Genomic DNA, 24325 nt, shown 5'->3' with positions numbered 1-24325 from the left:
GAACCACTGCTTTTAAAAGGGAAATATGTCATCATGAAGGACACCTTTTTTAGTGCCTGTTACTAGAGGCAAGAAAATATCCTGCCTATACTACAGCTTTTATACAGTGTTATTACTTGGACTAGTCATGGGCTTTTTAGTCATTTTTAGATGAAAAATTGTTTGTTTTGTGAGGAGGGATGGGATGAGCAGTAGGGGGTTGGCTTAGGGAGGCTCCATGATAGTCAACAAAGTAACACTTGCCCCTTCCTCTGCAGCACATCATGCTTGTGCAGCGTCAGATGTCTGTGAGAGAAGAGGACTTGGAAGAATTCCAACTCGCTCTGAAACACTATGTGGAGAGCGCTTCCTCCCAAAGTGGTTGCTTGCGGTAAGTGCTCCTGTGCATGTGTCTTAGATGAAGGTGGGGTCTGGAGGACTGGTATTTGAGAATCTTCATCTAAAGTTATGCTGGTCATTCTAGCCCTCGGGGTGATACATTTTGCAGAGTTAAACAGGCTGTTTTCTCTTTTATCATTGGACTCTGTGTGGATTTGAGCATTAGGAGCACCAAGGGAAGTCAAATAGATTGAAATTCCTCCTTTTGCATCCAGGCAGACTCACACTCTGATTTAAATCATCTCTGGTATATGAGGCCTCAACTCTAGTGCATCTAGCTCTGATTGCTACCTTGAGAGTGCGCCCTATGGCCTAATAACCACCATTTCAGCCATTCATTATGAAATTGCACCATCTCTGAAGTCTTGATGGCAGGACTTTGTCATTTAAAAAAAAAAAAAAAGTTATTTCCATGGCCACTCCAGCTCAGGCTTCTGTTATCTCAGGCTACTAAAATATACTACCTATACCTCATCTTCAGTTTCTCTACTCCATGTAGTCTGAGAAACAACTACTACAATTATAATTTCCCGGAAACAATTATCATAGAATTCTCTTATTCAGAAACCTGCAATAACTATCTAATGAGTAGCTTATCAAATGCCAGAAGTTTATCCTGACCCTACAATTATACTACCAACAGACCCCAGAGATGCATAGCACTGCTACCATTTGTTCTCCCTCACCTGAACACTATGCCTCAACAGTGCCCAGCTGCATATTGCCTTTCCAGCATAATCTATTGTCTTACCGCTGTGCCTTCGATCTGGCCACTCTCCTTCCCAGAAGTGTGCACCCAGCTTCAGGTCTCTGCCAGACCATGCTCTACCTTATGCCAAAGATCAAACTCACCTGCTCCTGGAAAACTGCCACAACCAAATCCACCCCTACCTTAGGAGCTTGTTTAAATTGTATTTCACAATACTCTTAGAACATTGGGAAAGCTTTTTAGCACATGTATGCATGCATGTATGTGCACATAGAAACACATACTTTATGTCTCTTTGGTGTTCCTCCCAGTAATTACTAGTTATATTTTATTCACACTCTGGCAGAATACTTCTGCAGCTAAGAAGTCTGGCTCTGGAATTAAACATGGGTTGTATTAACTTTGTGGGTTTGGGAAAGAGAAAACAAATACCGTACGCTAACACATATATATGGAATCTAAAAAAAAAAAAAAAAGGTTCTGAAGAACGTAGGGGCAGGACAGGAATAAAGATGCAGACGTAGAGAATAGACTTGACACAGGGAAGGGGAAGGGGAAGTTGGGATGAAGTGAGAGAGTAGCATTGACATATATACACTACCAAATGTAAAATAGATAGCTAGTGGGATGCAGCCTCATAGCACAGGGAGATCAGCTCGGTGCTTGTGACCACCAGAGGGATGGGATAGGGAGGGTGGGAGGGAGATGCAAGAGGGAGGGGATATGGGGGTATTATGTATACATATAGCTGATTCACTTTGTTATATAGCAGCAACTAACACAACATTGTAAAGCAATTTTACTCCAACGAAGATGTTAAAAAAAAAATTACTGAAAAACCCAAGCAGAGCAATTGTGTGACCCATGTATAACACACACACACACACACACACACACACATTTTTTGATTACTCTTTTTGCATATTTTGTAATCATGAAGGCTTATTTAATCCCTGTGTTTGGCACGGGGAGGTACCAACTGAATATATATGATGCACACAGTGTATTCTCAAAACCATGCATGACTTCGGAAAGTTGAGAATAGTTTCTGCTTCCAAGGATCTAGGAAACCAGTTGGGAAAATAGGATACTCATTCATGAACAATTAAAGCCATGTTCTTGGCCTTAATTTCACAGCTGTTAAGTAGAATAAAATGATTTGTGAAGTCACTCTCAGCTACCAAATTCTAGAATTTGTATGTATTCTGAACTCCATGTCAAGGATGTAGGGAAGATGAATGTGGAACTGCATTGTAAGAATCAACCCTGGGAGTTGTACTATGGCCAAAGAAACATCCTTAAGAACTCATGGTACCCTGTGGCACATTGAACCATTAATTTATCAGCATTTTTATATAGACAAAATAAATGGGTGGCCATAGTGTGGTGGAGAATTGTAGGAACTATCCCTCCTGTGTGCCCCTTACTCCAGTGATTAGGCTCTGTGAGTTAAGGTAGGCCACCTGGGGAACAGAGGAAGCCAAGATGAAGTGTGTCCTGTTCCTGATGAGCCAAGCTACCTTAGGTAAGATGTTTAACCCCAACCGTTCCTGAGCTACATCATTTTTCCCCATTTCACTGACATTTTCCAGTTCCTGGAATGTTCAAAGTGTCCTGGAGCTCAGGGCTGAAGCTCTAAGTGACCTTATCCAGAGACAGCTTAGCCAAAGAACTCTTGCTTTAGCCAGTGAGTTTTTAAGTGCCACAGGAAGTATGAATACATTGAGGAGGAAGACTGAGGGTGTTTAAGTTAGTACAGTCACAAAGCAAAAGCTCAGAGTTACATCATGTAATTTTAAGTTTGCAAATAATTGAAAGCTAATCATTCAAGCCCTAAGCCCTTTTAACAGAAATATTGCTGACTGAAGTTTCTAAAAATTTTATCATTAACCTTTTCTTGCTGTCTCAGTGTCATCACTGCATATGTATTGTTATTGTACAGTCTCAAATATCAATGTCCTTAAATGTCATTGCTGTGTATTGGTCAGTTTTGCCCTTAATTGAAAGCACCCAGTCTGTAGAACAATTTTGATTAGCATTTTCACCCATAGTCCTTTGAGACACAATCTGAACTGGTCTTTCAACTCTTCCATCTGGCTCTTGACCAGATGGCCTACAGTCAGGAAGAAGGAGAAAGGAGCAACACCAACAAGCCATCCTCTCATGTCTGAACCTAAGGACAGAAAGTTTCCCAGAAGTCCTTGCTTCTCAGCATACTTCCCTTGGCATCTCATCGGCCCAACTCAAGTCACATGGCTATTCCTGGTTACAGCGGAGGTTAGAAAACAAATATTTAGCAGAAAGGAGATTGTGATGACTGTCTCAGCCCAGCACTGATTGGTACATTGGATATATTGCAAAATGAACAATGGCAGGGTTCGGTTAGACAGAGGGGAATAACAGTTGGGGAGGCAACAGACAGTATCTACCATATGATTCCCAGAGTGACTGTGAAGGTAAAATGACTTAATCCATGGGAAATGCTTAAACCAGGGCCTGGAACAGAGCAATACATGTTAGCAACCATCGCCATTGTTATTAGTATGTATAATAATGTAATAATTGTTATCATCATTATTATTGGCTTGCTGCTCCTCATTGTTTTCAAAGATTTGTCTTTTTCCCTCAGTTTCTTTTCTGTTCCTTTTAATTCTGTCATGTTTCTCAACTTTGATACCATTAAGGCTTAGCTTTCACTCACCTAAGTAAAGTGCTACTTTGTTTTTCACTATTGAGCTAACAGCTAACACACACACACACACACACATATACACACATACAATATACCAATTACTGGGCAAAACATTCTACATATAATGCTTTATTTAGTACTCAGTACTATTATTACCACCATTTAACAGGTGAGGAAACAGGTTAAGTAATGGGCCCAAGGTGACAAAGCTCTAATACATGGTGGATGAAGGTAAGCCTGTATGGCTATACTTCAAACCACTACCTTATCACACTGTGTTATCTTCTTCAGTCCTTCAAAACTTGAGCATCAGGCTAAAATTTCGTGAATTTCTTGTGGCTAGTCTGGAAAATGGCAGGTTCAGATAGCAGGATAAGTGATTTTTATATGTAATAAGTAATACAAATGAATTAGTTTGTAGGAGGCAGTTCATAGCCATGGATTGAAATTTGACCATTACATTGTCAGATTACATTTGGGGATTACAGATCCTTTTAGACTATGATGAGAACTATGGATTCTCTTCCCAGGAAAAAGTAGATATGCACAGTAATTTTCAGCTCATTTCTGGGATTTCAAGGAACCCCCCCAAAAGCCCATCTATAAACTCCTGGGGTTAGAAAATCTCCAGTTTCACTTTCTGTTCAATTCCTTTGATTATGTTATAAACCTTTCCCGAGAAAATCTGAAATTGAACTAAGAACAATACTTGCTACATCATATCTTAACTGAAGCAAGCTTGATCAATAGCTCTGTGAAAAACACCAAACTACAAGCCAAATAAGTATTACAATTTCGGTGTAGTTACCACCATCTGCTGGCCACACTTAGGTAAATCCTAAATTTACACTGAGCTTGGCTATTTTACCGTATGTTTGCTCTTAAATCAATATTCTATTCTCCCAATTTTTCCCAATCTCTCAATTTATTGGGATTGAGATATACACACTACTATATATAAAATAGATAATAAGGATCTACTGTGTAGCACAGGGAAGTCTACTCAATACTCTGAAATGACCTATATGGGAAAAGAATCATAAGAGTGGATATATGTCTATGTATAACTGATTCACTTTGCTGTAAACCCAAAACTAACACAACATTGTAAATCAACTATACGCCAATAAAAATTATTTTAAAAAATTTAAAAAAGAGTAGTTTATACAAACTACTATGTATAAAATAGATAAGCAACAAGGATGTATTGTATACCACAGGGAATTATAACCATTAACTTGTAATAACATTTAATGGAGTATAATCTGCAAAACTACTGAATCATTATGCTGTATACCTGAAATATAATGTAAATCAACTATACTTCCATTTAAAAAAGCACCACACCGGGCTTCCCTGGTGATGCAGTGGTTGAGAGTCCGCCTGCCAATGCAGGGCACACGGGTTCGTGCCCCGGTCCGGGAAGATCCCACATGCTGCAGAGTGGCTGGGCCCGTGAGCCATGGCCGCTGAGCGTGAGCGTCCGGAGTCTGTGCTCCGCAATGGGAGAGGCCAAAACAGTGAGAGGCCCGCGTACCACAAAAAAAAAAAAAAAAAAAAAAAAAAAGCACCCCATCTGATTTGTTTTTTTAAATCCTTATTGTTTTTCTAACCTCTGATTTTGATTTATAATCTGAATATACTGTGAAACGTTAGGCTGAACAAGCTGGACTTGTGGAATTAATTTTTTAAAGGAATCTTTATATTTGTATCCTACTCTCCCTTAAATTTATGAATCTATCCCCTCTCCCTTTCTTTCTACCTTAATTTGGATCTTCATCATCTCTCACCTAAGCTAGTTTCACTACCTCTCTAACTTTTCTTCCTGCTTTGAACTGTTCTCCATAGGCTACCTCACACGGCCATCAGAAGGATCTTTTAAAACCCAGCTTCAACAATGAGACTCTCCCTGCTTTAAACCCTTTTGTGTCTCCTCATTGCTACCGGATTAAATCCAGTCTTCACCTCAACTTGTCTTTTCACCCACCTCCTCTCTCTTCACTACTCCAAAACATATTATATAGGCTATTAGCCACTCTCAGGCTAGTCCAGAAGGCTGGAAGGAACAAATTTGTCTTCCCTAAATTGGAAAAGCAATTACAAAAAAACTACAATTATGGCCAGAATATGGACTCAAACTTGATCTGGACAGCGAGAAAGTTGAGAGGTGTGAGTGTGTAAAAGAGAAAGGAGGAGGACCAACACTGGGCACTGGCAAAGTTGGAGTTAGTTGTGTAGCAGTGTGGTCCAGGTGACTTAGCTTACAGCAGGACCCCAAACAAAAACTGTCAATCCAGAGATAGAGGTAAGGGCAAGAGCTTTGGAGGCTGATTGGACTGATCCAAAGAGCAACAGCTGAGGGCAAGGAAGGTGGCATGCACTCACATTCTTCTGAACCCTGGCAAAACAGAACTCACAAAATCTTTTTGAATAGATATATGAAGGAAATTTTACAAAGTTATATTTGTGATTTCTGAAATATACTGAGACAGTATTCATGATGCCAAACCAGAAAACTAAAAACGTATATTAAACAAACAGACATGTTAATCAATTATTGACAAAACTTCAATTTTCATGCAGGAACCATAGGTGTTTCTTATACAAATGGATAAGATTAGAGGTGATTAGAAATATTAGTTTATTTCTTGTATTTAATTTCCTGTGGCTAATTACACCTTTCCTTTTCCATTTCAGTATTTCTATACAGAAGCTTTCAAATGAATCTCACTACACGATTTACGAGTTCTGGGAGAACAGTAGTGTGTGGAATAGGTAAGTTATGAGCAGGCCTTATTTTTTTTATTTTTTTGCCAGGGAGGTGGCAATATACATGATATAATTTTAGAACCTGTAGAAAAAACTCCATTCCCTTTACCTCACCTTAAAACCTGTCTTATTTGCTCATTTTCCTAAATCTCACTCTTTTTATGGATTTGAAATCACTTTCCTTTTGAAGCACAAAAACTTTTGATTATGATCACACTTTAAGAATTACCATTTTACTGATGCTTTCAGGTAAACAGATTTAGATGTGGGTCATGGGTGTCTAAGGTGTGCAGGGGTGGGAGACAAAGGATGCAGAAAAAGATGAAAATAATTTTACTTCCTAATTTTTCTTAAGCTCTGTGGTTCTTATTTTGCAATATAGCTATATATAATGGTTAAGATCATCATAGCTTAACAGCTTTTTGAAATGTCTTTACTTACTGCAAATAAAAGGGAAATTCAAGACATTGTTTGGAAAAGATTAAAAGCAAGTCAACTTCTCTTGTAATCATTCAGTTTTGTATATAATTATATTTGTTAACTATTCCTCGATAAAGTTAAAAGATAAATCAAGTTCTTTGAAATTAAAATAATTATTAATAAGTAACAAATATATAATTAGAAAAATGAGATGAAGGAAATTTTGCTATTCTGAGATTATATAAATAGTTCTAGTTGGCTTTAAGTGGCACAGAGAATATAGCTCTCCAATAAGTCCATATTTTGGGGTGTTAAATGATGGTAATGAAACAAATACCTGGAAATTTATTTGATACATATTTCACCTAAAATTTTTATTTTTGTGGCTATTTTAAACACTGTGCTATAATGCATAATGACATCAACAGAATTTCAGGCACAAAAGGGAGCTTTAAAGGCAACTTATTCAACTCTGTAGTTCCAGGCCTATACTTTTAGATGATTTTTCTTTCTTTTTATCCTCTAGAGATGGAAAATCTATAGTCCTTCTTCTTAGCTATCCTATTTTTTAAACATCCTGATGCCCAAGATAGTCTTCCTTCTGTTTAAACTTCTTGCTGCAATTACAGTTATCTCCTTTTGTTTTATCTTCTCTAGAGAATTAGTGCTCTCCTGTTTTAAAAAAAAATTCTGGTGATACTTGTTAAATTACTCCTTAGTCTTTTTTTAAGGGTAAATAACCAAGAAAAGAAGTCCGTATTCAGGCACTTAATCTAAATCATCCGAAACCTTGCCACCTTGAGTGAATTTGAACTGTGCTACATTCTACTCAGGAAGATTGTAATAAATTGCACAGCCATAACCTATAATTATTTATACAGCCACCGTCAGATGAATTATAGCAAGACCTTCCAAAGAAGTAATGTGGATTTCTTGGAAACTCCAGAACTCACATCTACTATGCTAGTTCCTGGTAATTATCCTGGGTTCACAATTCTTCTATGTGCTTTTGTATTGCCTTTCTCTGTTTAAAAGACAGTATGTTCTAGCCCTTTCCCCTTCATCAACTGTACTCTATTTTTTTATCTATCTTAAAATTGGAGAGTGGGGGTAGGAAATAAGAGATCTATATATTTTTTCTATTGCCTTTAGTCCTTAGTTGACCCTATTTGTATTCCTGGCTGTATTAAACCTAATATTAGTCATTTGCTGGTCACCTTTTAACAATTTGAAGTACAAATCATGACATTTCAAAAAATTATTCAAATTCTTTACTATATTATAGTGTATTGAATAAATTTGAAATAGGTGACCATAGATTGGAGATTAGAATTATGTTAGAAATATCTTTATTATAATAATTGTTAAAATATTTTTTGTAATTGGAGAAAAAGGAGAAGGGAAAGAGAAATTTGAAATGAACTTGCCTGAGAAGTCTGGCCTAGCCAAACCTTATTTAAGATAATTGAGAACAAAAATTATTTGTTCATCTACCCATCCATTCAATTACCAATTAAACATACTTTTACTGAATGTTAATAAGTGCTAAGCACTGGGGATACTGGGGTTCCTAGCCTGTTTACTAGCACTGATTGAGCTCCAGTTATGAACAAGCATTGTGTTGGGAGCTATAGAGGGTACAAAGTAAAAATACAGTCCCTACCTATAAAATGCTTTCTGTCCAGTAGGAAAGACAAATGTTTGCAGAAAAATAACAAGCTCAGGACATACATAATAGTTACCTATTAGAGTCATAATGTGCTATGTGAATTTAGAGGAGTGGATTGCCTCTTTAACAGTTTTTAATGAGGAGATGATCCTTGAGCTGGACTTTAAAAAATTAGATTTGGACAAATAAAGATGGAGAAGAAGGGTACTTAGAGGTAAATTGTAGACATGAACAAATGTAAGAAATGTTAAATGTGCTGTGTTAATTGGTGCAAAGATATGATTAAAGCATAAGGCTTGTATATGGTACATGTGCAAAGAGAGGAGAGAGTAGGAAATGGGAGTTGAAAATATAATAAGGAATTTTAACTTTCTTCTTACAGTATTATGGAGCCATTAAAGGTTTTTGAGAGGGCTAGTGAATGCTCTAATCAGTAGTAACTGTGGCAGGAGGGAGAAAGGTGAATGTCATGAGAGGAGAGAAATTGGTCAGGCAGGGCAATAATCTAGGCCAGGAAAAAAAAGCATCTGAACCAAGACGATATCCATAGAGTTCCCTTGCAGACAGAATTTTCAGGAGTTAACCATAGCAAGATGATGGTTGAAGCCGGGCGTTGGTGAGAAAGTGTGTAGGTAAGAAGAAAATATCTAACAGAAGCCTGAGGAACTGCCTTTATTTAAAAGGTTGGGAGAGAAAAGCCTCCTTTCATTAAGGAGACTGAGGGGAACCAGAGATAGGAGAGTCACAGTTACAGAGTATCAAGGAAACCAAAAGAGGAGTAACATGCAAAGTACAGTGCTCCTCAGGGGGCCTATGTAGGAGAGCATGACTGAAGAGAATGGCACTGAAAATTGGATTTGACAAGAGAAGTTTTAATAAAATGGTAGGAATTTTAAAATTAGGGTAGATTTTGATGGATTGGCAATAAATGGAAAATGAAGAAGTCAATTCTGGAATTGAAGCTAGGTGAGGAGATGGGGAGATCAGATGTGAATGCTTTCAAGTTGGCTGACTCTGACAGTCTCAGCCTGATTTTTTATATTTACTCTAGATCTTAAGGGCAGGTTTATGCACTATTAGTATCATTGGTACATGCATTCTATTACTCTTTCTCTCTCAGAGCATTTCCTAATTTAGAGAGAAAAACTGAGTACAGATAAAACTGGATCAATTCCTGTTCTCAGAATTCAGAGTGAATACAATTTAATGCCTTTTAATTGCTACCCTATTTTTCATGTGTGTGTGATTTTCACATCACATCTAATTTCTACAACCACTGGAATTTGATAGAAAAAAAAGTTAGGCTTGATTCTAACACAATTTTAAAAACCTACTTCAAACAAGATTTTTAACATCTATTGGGTCATCCTACTCTATTCTAAACTGAAAGTTCTATCACTGTTAACAGCTGACTTCCCTTGGGAACAAACAGCAGATATATCTCCCTGGACAAAAAGCTGAAATTAGCTTATAAATATTATTTATGATTTTAATGTCCATATGACTTATATTTGTAACAACTAGTTTTGTGCATTTTGTTTATGTAGTTTTGAAATGCTGCATATATTTTGACCTAAAATAAAAATCTGAAAGTTATTACAGTTAGAAACACACAATGAGTGGGTTTGTATTACTAATTCACAAATAACAATTTCTAATAAGACTTTTTTTTTTTTTTTTTTTTTTTTGTGGTACACGGGCCTCTCACTGCTGTGGCCTCTCCCGTTGCGGAGCACAGGCTCAGCAGCCATGGCTCACAGGCCCAGCCGCTCCGTGGCATGTGGGATCTTCCCGGACCGGGGCACGAACCTGTGTCCCCTGCATCGGCAGGCGGACTCTCAACCACTGCACCACCAGGGAAACCCAATACTGCTTTTTAATTAAGATTTCTAAGTGGTTTACTTAAGATACATCTTAAGAAATAAAGCAGGGACTTCCCTGGTAGCACAGTGGTTAAGAATCTGCCTGCCAATGCAGGGGACATGGGTTCAAGCCCTGGTCCGGGAAGAGCCCACATGCCACAGAACAGCTAAGCCCGTGCACCACAACTACTGAGCCTGCGCTCTAGAGCCTGTGAGCCACAACTACTGAGCCGCGTGCCACACCTACAGAAGCCCATACGCCTAGTGCCCATGCTCCATCCGCAATTAGAGAAGTCACCTCAGTGGGAAGCCCAAGCACCGCAATGAAGAGTAGACTCCGCTTGCCGCAACTAGAGAAAGCCCGTGAGCAGCAACAAAGACCCAACTCAACCAAAAATAAAAATAAATAAAACAATTTATTTAAATAAATAAAGCAAATAAACCAGTCTTCACTAGATACAAAAATATAAACCAAAATATATTCCTATGAACTCTCAAATATAAAAATCACTTAAATGAGGCATACTGGAATATGGAGCCTATGCTGATAAGCTATCATAAAACACCCAGATAAAAAGAGTATGAGAATTGGTCTGTGGAGCAGAATATCCCTTGGCAACGGAGAAAGCCTTATGGTTATGGGAAAAAAGGATACATAAGAAAGTAAGATCCTATTGCCAGTCAGTGTATTATTTAAACAGCTTTGAAAACAAATTTTAATCCTTCACATTTGTCTGTTTCTCACCTCATTCCACCAATCTTACTTCTTTGACATAGGTTTGTCTTTGGGATACTTACATTTACTGGGGAAAATATTCCTAATTTTACAATACAGATATACTAAAAAAATATTATTTAAAACACATCCACTTACTTATACCCAAACTTTCTGAACTGGGAAGATTAAAACAACAACAACATGATTTTATCTTCAGGGTGTTTATAATCTCATTGCCAAGACAATCTCTATTCATATATAACAAAAACTTTTTAGTTAAACTGCAACCAAGTGCCAAAAGCTATGGTACAACTAACAAGTGCACAGGAAAGTTCAATCAAGTCAGGAAACAGTAACTTGAAAGATAAGTAATTATACAGACTAAAGATGAGGGAAAATAGTCTCTTTAAGAATGACTTGCACCTTGAACTAACTTAGCCCTAGCAGTTATTTTCATTATTTAAAAAAACTCTTTTTCTCTTTTCAGCTTCATGGTGGATCCTGAACAACTAGCTGTTCCTTAACATTTTCTTTATGGTTCCAAGTAAAAAACAACTGTTCTTATCTGAAATGTGAATTAGAAAATTCTCTGTACTTATTAATCTACTCTCTACTTTTGTTTAAATATATTTACCCTAAGATGTGCACTCTTCTTAAATGTCTTCTATCATTTTATCTTTCATGTAAATTTTAGCTCAACTTTCAAAGTTCACTATTATCCTCAATATTTGCTGCTGTATTGCTACATACAATAAACCTAAAACCCTTTAGTCTCAAAATCATAATATATGAAAAGTATACATATAAAGTAACAAAATTGTTATGATAGAGAAAAAAACATTTAAAGTGAGAGCTTTTAGACTATTACTTCATAGAACAGCTTCTGTAGATCTGTCATAAACTATAAAGGTTAAATCAGTGTTTTGTGATTTTTTAAGTATCTGCTTTACCATGAGTGAAATGTATTCTTCAGTAATACCTACTCCATTCCCAACTCAGGATCCTATAACTATTCACTTTATGTTACTTAAAAAGCTAATACATGATCCAATATGACTGGTATCCTTATATGCAGAGAGAGAGAGCAGGGATGCAGTGCATCCCTGTTGTTTAAGCTTAAAAAAACATTAATACATGAGCATAAACCAATCTTCATTATAACCAATAGAATCTCTATCCATCTGTCAAGTTATAAACTGGTTTTTCATAAGTGAGCAATTCTGTGACAGGGTACCATTTAGTAATGTAACACCATTATATCATTTGTTAAGAAAATGTGGTTCAAAATTTTTGGCACATGATCCAGAGGTCTAACTTTACTTATGAAAAATAGACATTTGCATTTAAATAATGATTTCAAAATATTTTAAAACCAAAATTTTAACCTAAGTGAACAAAGAATTATAAAACAAGTATAAACTTTAGGGAAATAATAAAATATGTACTGGACAAAAAACATCTATTTTTCAGTTTCAACACTAGAATGACTACAATCCCAGTTTCACTAGAAAAACTAAAACTATGTACCTTATATATTCTGCTGTACAAGCTCATAAATTAAATATTTTTAATAAAATCTCTTTTATTCTGATAAATGCTGCTAATGAAAATGCAATGCATATAGAAATTTGTTTATTCTCTAGGCCAAATTCCTCTGAAAACACAGGTCTTCCAGGAAACAAACATAAGGTGAATTTTTCCTTTTCTTTTTTTTTTTAACTCAGACAAAAAGGAAGGTTGAACTAAAATTTTGTTTTTTAAATATAAAAGTTAACCTAACATATTTTCTCAAACTAACTTTTACCAACACCTTTGTGTACTCTCAGTCCTCATTTAGTCTAAATAAAATTAAAGAATTTTTAATAGCTTCTACTAGAAATAGGTAGTAAATATTGACACACACACGTGTGTGTATATGTTTGTGTGTGTGTCTGTGTGTGTGTGGTCATTTCTAAAGATGATAAACACTATGAAACAACACCTGGCTCAACTCTTTTAATTTATATACAAAGCAAAGAACAACATGAATGGAGATGTACAATGATTATTCAAATAAGCTATACATATGTACAAAGGCAAATAGATAATAAAACAGTCTTTGCAGTCTCACTCTGATTATATACAGTAAGAAAGGATCAAAAGACTTTGAAACCTCGGGGACTTCTACTATACAAACTCTTCTTGAAAACGCTGGTTATAAATGATTTCAAAAATAGAAATTATAGCTAATCAATATATTGTTCTGGCCAGTCCATTTCTGTATCAGATTCAGAAAGTACATCAAGTCTTTTGGATACTAGGCACTTTCCAAAGTTAGGATGGTAGTATGACTTTAAATGGGGTCTGCCCTCAGTAACAGTGCTAAATGGAAGGGCTCTTTGGATTCCAAATTGGAATAGGTTCGATCATATTTTTTTTAACTAAAGTCAACAGACTTGGATAATAGGCAAATAATAAAGCAAACCAATTTAATTATATGGTAATTCTGACCCCAGCTCTTTTTAAATTATTTTTTTATTGAGATGACCCCAGCTCTTATATAAATTACATGTATTTTTGTGTATGTGTGTGTAATCATACACATATAAATACTAGAAGCTATAATATAAAGGGAAATAGTAGGGCAAAAATGAGTGTAAAAAACTGGGCCGTAGGTGTAAACTCATTTTTAAGTAACCAATAAATTTATGGCTAGTGAAGGTTCTTTTTTTTTTCCTACTTGAAAAGCAATCTTTTTCTGGTGAACAAAGCAATTAAAAGTAGTATACTAAAGACCAAGTTGGGAAATCTGCCATGGACTAAAGTTTGAATCTGGGTAACAAGTCTAAAGACCAGTGAAGAAAAAGGTACTTGTTTTAGGAGTTCAGAATTCAGTTTAAGATAAACTTTCTGCCAAATGATGTCCTTGAATGCCTTGCCAATAGACCCAGGGATCTGAAAGAATCTGAGGATAGAACTAGGGAGAGTTTACACTTACCTTTATATGAGCAATTCTTTGTGACACTGTGCTGGAACAAACTTTTCTTTTTAACAAGAGTGACAAATTGCAGGAGATTTAGTGTATAGAATTTCTAGGAGCTAAAAGTTTAAACCTCCAAATTCTTCATCCATACACTTGTTATAAGAAATTACAGCACTGAAACTTAATGCACCTCAATTATTTGCAAATGCCTCAATTATTCCTCTTTTGGAAATAAAAGAATATTAGACAATGTTGTTATTATCACAAACCTACAGAACAATCATATATTTGAAAAGAAATACTTCTTAAAATATTATCCCTCCTATCACTGAGAACTATTCATTGAACATCCTGAATCATTCTAAACCTCTAGAGAGATTGTAATGATCCTTTCAAGTGCTGGTATGAAATCAGTGGGAAACAAAACAAAAGCAACTTTAAAAGCAACAAGAAATTATGTATCATATATACATCATAGCATATACTTTATATCTGAGAATCCTTACAGCTTACATTTTCATTCCATTATTACAAGTGATGAAAAACAAAAATTGCAAGTAGCATGCAAATTATAAATACAGTCTTCCCATTTCACTAACCAAATTCCTACTTTCCAGTGTTACTTCCCAATTTATGCAAGAAACTGCCTGCAAAGCTGAAACTGATTAGAAAATTCTTTATTGTTTAAAGTATCTCTTTCTCATTTTAGGAGAAACCAAATATCCAACCATCAAAATTAAAAATAAATTGAATTGTTACAGTCTGTTACAGTTATTGTTACTAGATCCACTTCATTTGCAGGTGTCCAAAATATAAAATTAGTAATTCTTTATCTTGAAATACATACATTCTCAAAATGCTACTTAAAGCTTTGGTTGTTTTCCTGTAATAGAGAAGAAAAAGTTAACTTATCAATTAGATTGAATGAATGTACCTTTTACTAATTAGTTTATCAAACCAAATGTTGTGACCTATTGTTTGCAGATCTAAATGCATGTTACTATAGAAACTATTAAGTAACTGGAATTTGTCAAATAAAGTAGTTCTTCTGTGTTTAGTAAAACTTATATAATACATATATTATATTTAAATATATTAGATTGTATTCAAAACCCGTTGTTCTGTTTTTGTGGTACCTAATTTTTAGAAAATATTATTAATGCATAAAACAAAAGTAAACTCAAAATAATGCGTAGGTCAAACTTCTATTGACAAAATAAAATGTTGTTAGAAGTGGAAAGCCTTCAAATGAGAAAGCGACTATATTTTATATAGCACTGAAGTTTAGATTTATTCTTATAGACCAAGGATTATATGCCCTTAAGATCTCTGAACAGGTAGAAAAATTCAAATAACATCAAGGATGCTTTACCTCATTAAATATTCCTGTGAGCAAGGTATTATGAAAAAAACTTCTAAATTTATGCTTTAATTTTAAAAAGAATTGGCTGGATGTCTGCAAGGTAGTGAGTTTAAATTAAGAGCCATTGATACACTATGAATAAACTAAAATACAAAAAATTGTAATTATGAAAAAAAAGCTATGGATTCCAAAGGGTAAGAAATCCCCCAAATGGAGAACACAGGAGGTATTTTATATCTCACATTTGACCCATTCTTAGCATACCTATATTCTGAACTCATCTCAGTAGAATACTACAGGCATTCCTCACTTTACTGCTCTTTGTAGATACTGTGTTTTTTACAAATTGAAGGGTTGTGGCAACCTTGCATCAAACAAGCCTGTGGGTACCATTTTTCCACACCATCTGCTCACTTTGAGTCTCTGTGTTATATTTTGGTAATTCTCCCAATATTTCAAACATTTTCATTATTATCATTATATTTGTTATAGTGATCTGTGAACAGTTATCTTCAATGTTACATAGTGAAAAGATTACAACTTGCTGAAGGCTCAGATGTTGGTTAGCATTTTTTAGCAATAAATAACTAAATTGTTTTTTAATTAAGATACGTAAATAGTTTTTTTTTTTCCAGACATAATGCTATTGCACAACTAAGAGCAGTATAGTGTAAACATAACTTTTATATGCACTGGGAAACCAAAACATTTGTGTGACTCCCTTTATTGCAATATTTGTTTGGAACCAAATTTGCAACATCTCTGAGGTATGCCTGTATACCTTTTATACACCTTTACCTGTATAAAATGGTGTTTATGAAAACTATAAATAAAAGAAATTCAAATTCCAGTCAAAATGGAAGTAAAGACCATAAAAGATGAAAATCAACACCTACTGAGTACATAATGAGAGATAAGTACCATGCTAAAAGCAATTTCATACATTTCATTTAATTCTAACAATTAGAAATCATCCCCTTATCACAATTGCAAAACTGAGGCTCAAGAACGTTAAGTGACTTGCCTAAGTTTGAACAATATACCAGTACACAGGTGGAGCTACAACTTGAACCCAAGCCTGACATGAAACCCATGTCCTTTCCAATCAATATCCTGAAAGATACATGTATGTATTTACTGTGTGTATTTACTTTGATAGAATTTGATGAGGTGACACAGAAATATAAAGGGCTAAGAAACAGCAAAGATGTGTCGAAGAATAGTTGTGTTGTTTTACTGTATAAAAGGAGTAACTGAACAGAACAGAGCGCCCAGAAACAGACCACATGTAAATATATTGCCACAAAGGTGGCAGAGGACTATCCTTTTGCTAAATATTGCTCGGGTGACTGGATATCCATGCAGAAAAAAATAAAACTTCACCCCTACCTCACACCATATAGTAAAATCAATTTCAGGTGAGTTATAAAACTTAATTGAAAAACAAAAATATTTCCTAAAATATGACAATTCCATTCTATTTTTGACAGAGTGGTAATTACTTGCAGTAATTGGTTATACTATACATTTAGATTTATGTACTTTTCTGAATTATATTTCACAATGAGAACATTAAAAAGGTTTAAAAGACACATATTTTAGAATTAAAACAATACAAAAATCTTTAAAAGATAAATATTTAGGATTAAAACAATACAAAATTAGAAAACTACTTACTGGTTTTTGAAGTACAATGGGATGATCAGGCAGAAAGTCTGGTTTTTTTCTGCAGATGGAAACACTTGAGAGCTTCAACAGAAAATCTCTGCTGTATTTGATTCTCTCTGTAGATATCAAAACATCAAATGTAATGTTATAAAGCACAGAACTCTCCCAGAACACTTTTTGGCTCATTTCTTTCTGGATGTTCCTTAACTGTCCATTATTTTATAAAATGGTAAGTAGTTTTTATGTAAAAGAGAAGTGGGGAAAAAGCTCGGACAAACATCTACTGCCTCCAATTTTCCTTTTACATAGAAACAAAGCCAATTAACCAAGGAAACATTTCAGAAACTTGGTAATGCATTGCTTCTTTTATCTGGTTTATTCATATCTAGTAAAGAAATCTTCTTTTATAAAATATAACAGGTATAACACCTATTGGGCAATTCAGATCCTAATAAGCCTATGGAAATGGAACCCTAATAAGCCTGTCTAGTCTTTATATTAACTTACTAAAAATTTAATACAATCCAATAAATTCAAGAAACATTTATTGTAGATAATGGTGAAAAAGGTCCAAAATAGGGTCCCTATCTTCAAGGGGAGCAATGATTCAAATATTTGCAGATTTCTCATCAGAGACTATCACCATCTTGGTCTATATGAGACCATTTGCTGGGCCAGAAATAGTGGAGCTATAATCTTTAAATTTCCAACAGAAAAGGACTGACAACCTAGGTTCCCATATTGTGAAATAATAGAAAAAATATATATATGGGTTTCTGTCCCTGTTCCTGGCACAAACATCCTTTCCCTTGTAATTTCCTAAGTGATAAGAGCACTAGGGGCGTCTTTTGTTCTAATATTTGTTCCTTGACACTAGTTCCTGACACAGAGCTGCTAAATCTCTTAAAATTTTCTGGGTGATTTGGTCTTCTGTTCTAATGAGGTGACTCTTGGTGGGCTCCTGGATGGGGGCTGATCACCAGAAAGACCAAGCCATGATTAGAAGCTTGGAACTTTCAGCCCCACCCCTACATCCTCTGAGAAGGGGAGAGGGGCTGGAAATTGAGTTAAGGATCGATGGTGCCTACGTGTTGAAGACTCCATAAAAATCAAAAAAGTAAAGGGTTTGGAGAGATTCTGGGAGGGTGAATACATCCATGTACCAGAGAGTGGTGTAACTCAACTCCACAGAAGCTCTTGCACTTGCGACCCTACAAAACCCTGCCCTATGTATATCTTCATTTGACTATTCATCTATATTCTTTATCATACCCTTAATTATGCAATAAACTGGTAAATGTAAGAAAGTGGTTTCCCTAAGTTCTGTAAGCTGTCCTAGAAAATGACAGAATCCAAGAAGGGGGTCTTGGGAACCTTTACTTGTAACTGTCATCGGAAGTGGAGGGTAGTCTTATGTGACCAGGCCATTACCCTGTGGCATCTACATTAATTCCAGTTTATATCAGAATTAACTTGAATTATAGGACACCAAGCTGGTTTTGCAATGAATTGCTTGATATGTGGAAAAACCTCACATCTAGTGTCAGAAGTGTTGTGAGTATAATAGAGTATTGAGAGTAGAGGAAAACACAGGAGGAGTGTAGTTTTTCCCTTATACATAGCCAGTGAAAAAAATCCTTCAGGAATGCATATGAAGTAAAAAACATTTTCAGATGAAAGAAAACTAAAAGAATTTGTCATCAGCCGACCTGATCTATAAGAAACACTAAAGTCCTCCAGGTTGAAGGGAAATGATACCAGACAGAGTCTTTCATCTTAAGATTTAAAGGAGAACAAAAGAGAGATGGCAAATAGCTGAATAAATATAACAGACTCCTTTTTCCCCCCTTATCTAAGTTTTATGAAAATATGTATGATTGTTGAAAAGCAAAACTTCTGACACTGCCTGGTGAGATTTCCAAGGTATGGAGATATAATGCATACAGCTATAGCAAAAAGATCAATGCAGGGGAATAAAGGAAAGGAAACTACATATGGTTGCAAAGTTTTGCCATCACTGTTTTGCATGAAGTACAATATTAACAAGTACACTGAGAAAGTTAGATATTATAACCCTAGATCAACCACTTAAAAACACAAAGAAATACAGCTAAAAATACAATAGATATAATTAAATGCCAAAAATTAAACTTAACAAAATCCAAAGAACAGGGGGAAACAAAAACAAACAAAAATGAGGACAAACAGAAAACAAATAATAAAATTATATGCCTAAATTCAACCATATCACATTAAATCTTAATGGTCTAAACCAGGGTCAGCAAAATTTTTCTGTAAATGACCAGAAAGTAAATACTTGAGGAGTTTGGGACATATAATCTCTGTCACAACTACTCAACTCTGTCTTGTAGCAGAAAAGTAAACACAGATAATAACTAAATAAAGCATGTGGCTGTATTCCAATAAAATTTAATTTCCAAATTGGGCATTTGGCCTGAGGGCCATAGTATACTCACTCCTAAGATAAACACTGCAATTAAAGGCCATAAATTGACACAACAAATAAAAAGAGACACTGTTACATGCTGCCTGCAAGAAATACATATTAAACATAAAGACACAGATAGGTTGAAAGTAAATGGATATAAAAAGATATACCACACAAAGACTAAGAACAGGAAGGCTAGAGTGGCTCTTAACATTAGATAAAGAGATAACAATTATCAATGTGTTGTGCCTAAGGACAGAGTTTCAAAATGCATGAAGCAAAAATTGACAGAAATAAAGGGGACAACACACAATTCCACAAAAATATTAGGTAATGTAAAAACCCTTCCCTCAGCAACTGATATAACTAGACAAAAGAAAACCCAGAAAAGACACAGATCTTAACAATACTATGGACCACCTTGATTTAACTGACAATTATAAAAGTTACATCAACAACTGCAAAATACAAATTATATTCACAGAGATATGGTACAGTAACCAAGACAGACTATATGTTGGCTATAAAATAAGTTTCAATAAATTTAAGAGGCTTGGAAAAAAGAGGACTCAAATAAATAAAATCAGAAATGAAAGGGGAGACATTACAATTGATACCACAGAGATACAAAGGATAAGATTATATTATGAACAGTTATACGCAACAAATTTGACAACCTCTAAGAAACTGATAAATTCCTAGAAACATACAACCTACCAAGACTGAATCATGAAGAAATAGAAAATATGAAATTGAATCAGAATCAAAAACCTCCCGACAAACAGAAGTCCAGGACCATATGGCTTCACTGGTGAATTCTACCAACCATTCAAAGGAAAATCAATACCAATCCTCAAACTCTTCCAAGAAACACTCCCAAATTCAATTTATGAGGCCAGCATCACCCTGATGCAAAAACCAGAAAACGATGCCATGAGAAAAGAAAATTACAGGCCAATATTCCTGATGAACATAGATGCAAAAATCCTCAACAAAATATTAGCAAACCAAATTCAACAATACATTAAAAGGATCATACAGCATGATCAAGTGGGATTTATTCCAGGGATGTAAGGATGATTCAATATCCACAAATCAATCAATGTGATATACCACATCACAAAATGAAGGACAAAAATCATATGATATCTCAATAAATACAGAAAAAGCATTGGACAAAATTCAACATCCGTTTATGCTTAATACTCTCAACAAAGCAGATATAAAGGGAATATACCTCAACCTAATAAAGGCCATATATGACAAGCCCACAGCTAACATACTCAATGGTGAAAAGCTGAAAGCTTTACTTCTAAGAGTAGGAACAAGACAAGGATGGCCACTCTTACCTCTTTTATTCAATATAGTATTAGAACTCCTAGCCAGAGCAATTTAGCCAAAAAAAGAAAAAGGTATTCAAATTGGAAAGGAAGAAGTAAAACTGTCACTATCTGCAAGTGACATAAAGAAAACGCTGAAGTCTCTACCAAAAACTGTTAGAACTAATAAGTGAATTGAGTAAAGTTGCAGGACACAAAATCAATATTCAAAAATTTGTTGTGTTTCTATACACAAATAAACTATCAGAAAAAGAAACTAAGAAAACAATCCCAATTGCAATTGCAACAAAGAATAAAAAAACCTAGGGATAAATTTAATCAAGGAGGGAAAGACCTGTATGCTTTAAGACATTAATTAAAGAAAATGAAGATGACACAAATAAATGGAAAGATATTCTGTGCTCATGGATCACAAGAATTAATATCATTAAAATGTCCATATTACCCAAAGCAATCTACAGATTCAATGCAATCCCTATCAAAATTCCAATGGCATTTTTCACAGAAATTGAACAAAAATTCCTAAAATTCCTAAAATTTGTATGGAATCACAAAAGAACCCAAATAGCCAAAGCAATCTTGAGAAAGGACAACAAAGATGGAGGTAACACACTCCCTGATTTCAAACTATATTACAAAGCTATAGTAATCAAAACAGTACGGTATTGGCCTAAAAACAGATGTATAGATAAACGGAACAGAATAGTGAGCCCAGAAATAAACCCACTAATATATGGTCAATTAATATACAACAAAGGAACCAAAACTATACAATGGGAAATGGACAGTCTTTTCAATAAATGGTATTGGGAAAACTAAACAGCTACATGCAAAAGAACGAAACTGGACCCTTTACTTTACACTATACACAAAAATTAACTCAAAATAGATTAAATGCCTGAATGTACGACCTCAAACCATAAAACTCCTGGAAGAAAATATAAGCAGTAAGCTCCATAACACTGGTCTTGGCAATGATTTTTTGGATTTGACACCAAAAGCAAAAGCAACAAAAAGTAAAAATAAATCAGTGGAACTACATCAAACTAAAAATCTTCTGTATAGTAAAGGAAAACATCAACAAAATGAAAAGGCAGCCTACTGAATAGGAGAAAATATTTGCAAATCATATATCTGATAAGGGGCTAATATCCAAAATATATAAAGAACTCATAGAATTCAATAGCAAAAAACCCCAAACAACCTGATTTAAAAATGGGCAGAGGATTTGCACAGACATTTTTCCAAAGAAGACATACAGATGGCCAACATATACAAGAAAGGATGCTCAATATCACTAATCATCAGGGAAATGCAAATCAAAACCACAATGAGCTATCACATGTTAGGAAGGCTGTCATCAAAAAAACAAGAAATAACAAGTGTTGGCGAGGATGTGAAGTAAAGGGAACATGTGCACTGTTGGTGGAAATGTAAATTTGTGCAACCATTAAGGAAAACAGTATGAAGGTTCCTCAAAATCAAAAACAGAACTACCACATGATCCAACAATTTCACTTCTGGGCATTTCTAAAGAAAACAAAAATACTAATTCAAAAACATATATGCACCCCCATGTTGATTGCAGGACATCTACAATAGCCAAGACATGAAAACAATCTAAGTGTTCACTGATGGATGAACGGATAAAGCAAATGTGGTATATATATATATATATATATATATATATACATACACACACACACACACACACACACACACACACACACACACACTGGAATATTATTCAGGCATAAAAAAAAGGAAATCTTGCCACTTGCAACACATGGATGGACCTTGAGGGCATTACGATAAATCAGACAGAGAAAGACAAATACCGTATGACCTCACTTATATGTGGAATCTTAAAAACAAAACAAAACACCCCACAAACTTACAGATGCAGAAAACAGATTGGTGGTTGCCACAGGTGGGGCTAAGGGGTAGGTGAAGTAGGTGAAGGGGGTCAAAAGGTACACATTTCCAGTTATAAAATAAGTCCCAGGGATGTAATGTATACAGCATGGTGACTATAGTTAATATTACTGTATTGCATATTTGAAAGTCACTAAGAGAGTAAATCTTAAAAGTTCTCATCACAAGAGAAAGAAAATTTTGTAACTATGTATGGTGACAGATGTTAACTAGACTTACTGAAGTGAACATTTCACAATATATACAAATGTCAAATCATTATGTTGTACACCTGTAACTAATATATATGTCAACTTTAAAAAAATGCTAAAAATAAAAAAATAAATTTAAGAAGCTTGAAATCATATAGACTATATTCTCTGACAACAAAGTAAATTAAGAAATCTATTAAGATATCCAGAAAAATCTCAAATATCTTAGAAATTAAATAACATACTTTATAATAATTCACAAGTCAAAGATAATAAGGAAGTTAAAAATAGTTTAAACTTAATGACAATTAAAATATAATGTAGGGCTTCCCTGGTGGCGCAGTGGTTGAGAGTCCACCTGCCGATGCAGGGAACATGGGTTCGTGCCCCGGTCCGGGAAGATCCCACATGCCGCGGAGCGGCTGGGCCCGTGAGCCATGGCTGCTGAGACTGTGCATCCGGAGCCTGTGCTCCACAATGGGTGAGGCCACAACAGTGAGAGGCCCACGTACAGCAAAAAAAAAAAAAAAAAAAAAAATGTAAAAATTGCTGCAGTGCAACTAAAGTAGTGCTCCAAGGAAAACATAAATTCTTTATTTTAATTGAAGTATAGTTGATTTACAGTATTGTGTTACTTTCAGGTGATTATATATATATATAATATTGTGTATAATATAAAAACATAAGTATATAAATATACAAAATATATATTTTTTCCCATTATTTTTCATTATAGGTTATTATAAGATACTTAATATAGTTCCCTGTGCTGTAGAATAAATCTTTGTTGCTTATCTATTTTATGTATAGTAGTTTGTATCTGTTAATCCCATACTCCTAATTTATCCCTCCTCCCCTTCCTTTCCCCTTTGGTAACCACCAGTTTGTTTTCCATGTCTGTGAGTCTATTTATGTTTTGTACATAGATTCATTTGTATTATTTTTTAAACTACATATATAAGTGATACATATAATATTTGTCTTTCTCTGTCTGACTTACTTCACTTACTATGATATTATCGAGGTCCATTCATGTTGCTGCAAATGGAAATATTTCATGCTTTTTTACGGCTAATATTCCATTGTGTATATATACCATATCTTCTTAAGGCAACTGACTGTTGATGGGCACTTGGGTTATTTGCATGTCTTGGCTATTGTAAATAGTGCTATGAACATTGGGGTGCACATGTATCTTTT

At 34.9% G+C, this 24325-nt stretch overlaps 2 protein-coding genes across 5 annotated transcripts in view; one reads left to right on the top strand and one right to left on the bottom strand.

Annotated features, from left to right (window-relative positions):
- NECAB1 (N-terminal EF-hand calcium binding protein 1) overlaps positions 1–11993 on the top strand; it is a 279489-nt gene extending 267496 nt beyond the window's left edge. Inside the window, exons 10-13 of one of the 2 annotated variants that reach the window (XM_079901334.1) lie at positions 258–370; positions 6477–6554; positions 7850–7941; positions 11705–11993. In XM_079901334.1, coding sequence (XP_079757460.1) covers positions 258–370; positions 6477–6554; positions 7850–7941; positions 11705–11730 — 309 coding nt within the window. In that variant the 3' untranslated portion in view covers positions 11731–11993. The remainder of the gene's footprint in view (positions 1–257; positions 371–6476; positions 6555–7849; positions 7942–11704) is intronic. The other variant, XM_079901335.1, reaches the window with a different exon arrangement.
- Positions 11994–12013: 20 nt separating this feature from the next.
- Positions 12014–24325, bottom strand: part of LOC307175801 (uncharacterized protein C8orf88) — a 43432-nt gene continuing 31120 nt past the window's right edge. The window contains exons 5-6 of one of the 3 annotated variants that reach the window (XM_079901338.1): positions 17220–17326; positions 12014–15062 (exon numbers count right to left, since the gene is read on the bottom strand). In XM_079901338.1, the coding sequence (XP_079757464.1) occupies positions 15039–15062; positions 17220–17326 (131 nt within the window). In that variant the 3' untranslated portion in view covers positions 12014–15038. The remainder of the gene's footprint in view (positions 15063–17219; positions 17327–24325) is intronic. The other 2 variants (XM_079901337.1, XM_079901336.1) reach the window with 2 other exon arrangements.

The sequence above is a fragment of the Stenella coeruleoalba genome, assembly GCF_951394435.1.
Source record: "Stenella coeruleoalba genome assembly, chromosome: 17".
Classification (NCBI taxonomy): domain Eukaryota; kingdom Metazoa; phylum Chordata; class Mammalia; order Artiodactyla; family Delphinidae; genus Stenella; species Stenella coeruleoalba.
Note: the sequence above shows the minus strand (reverse complement) of the source record. Positions and strands in the feature narration are given on the sequence as shown.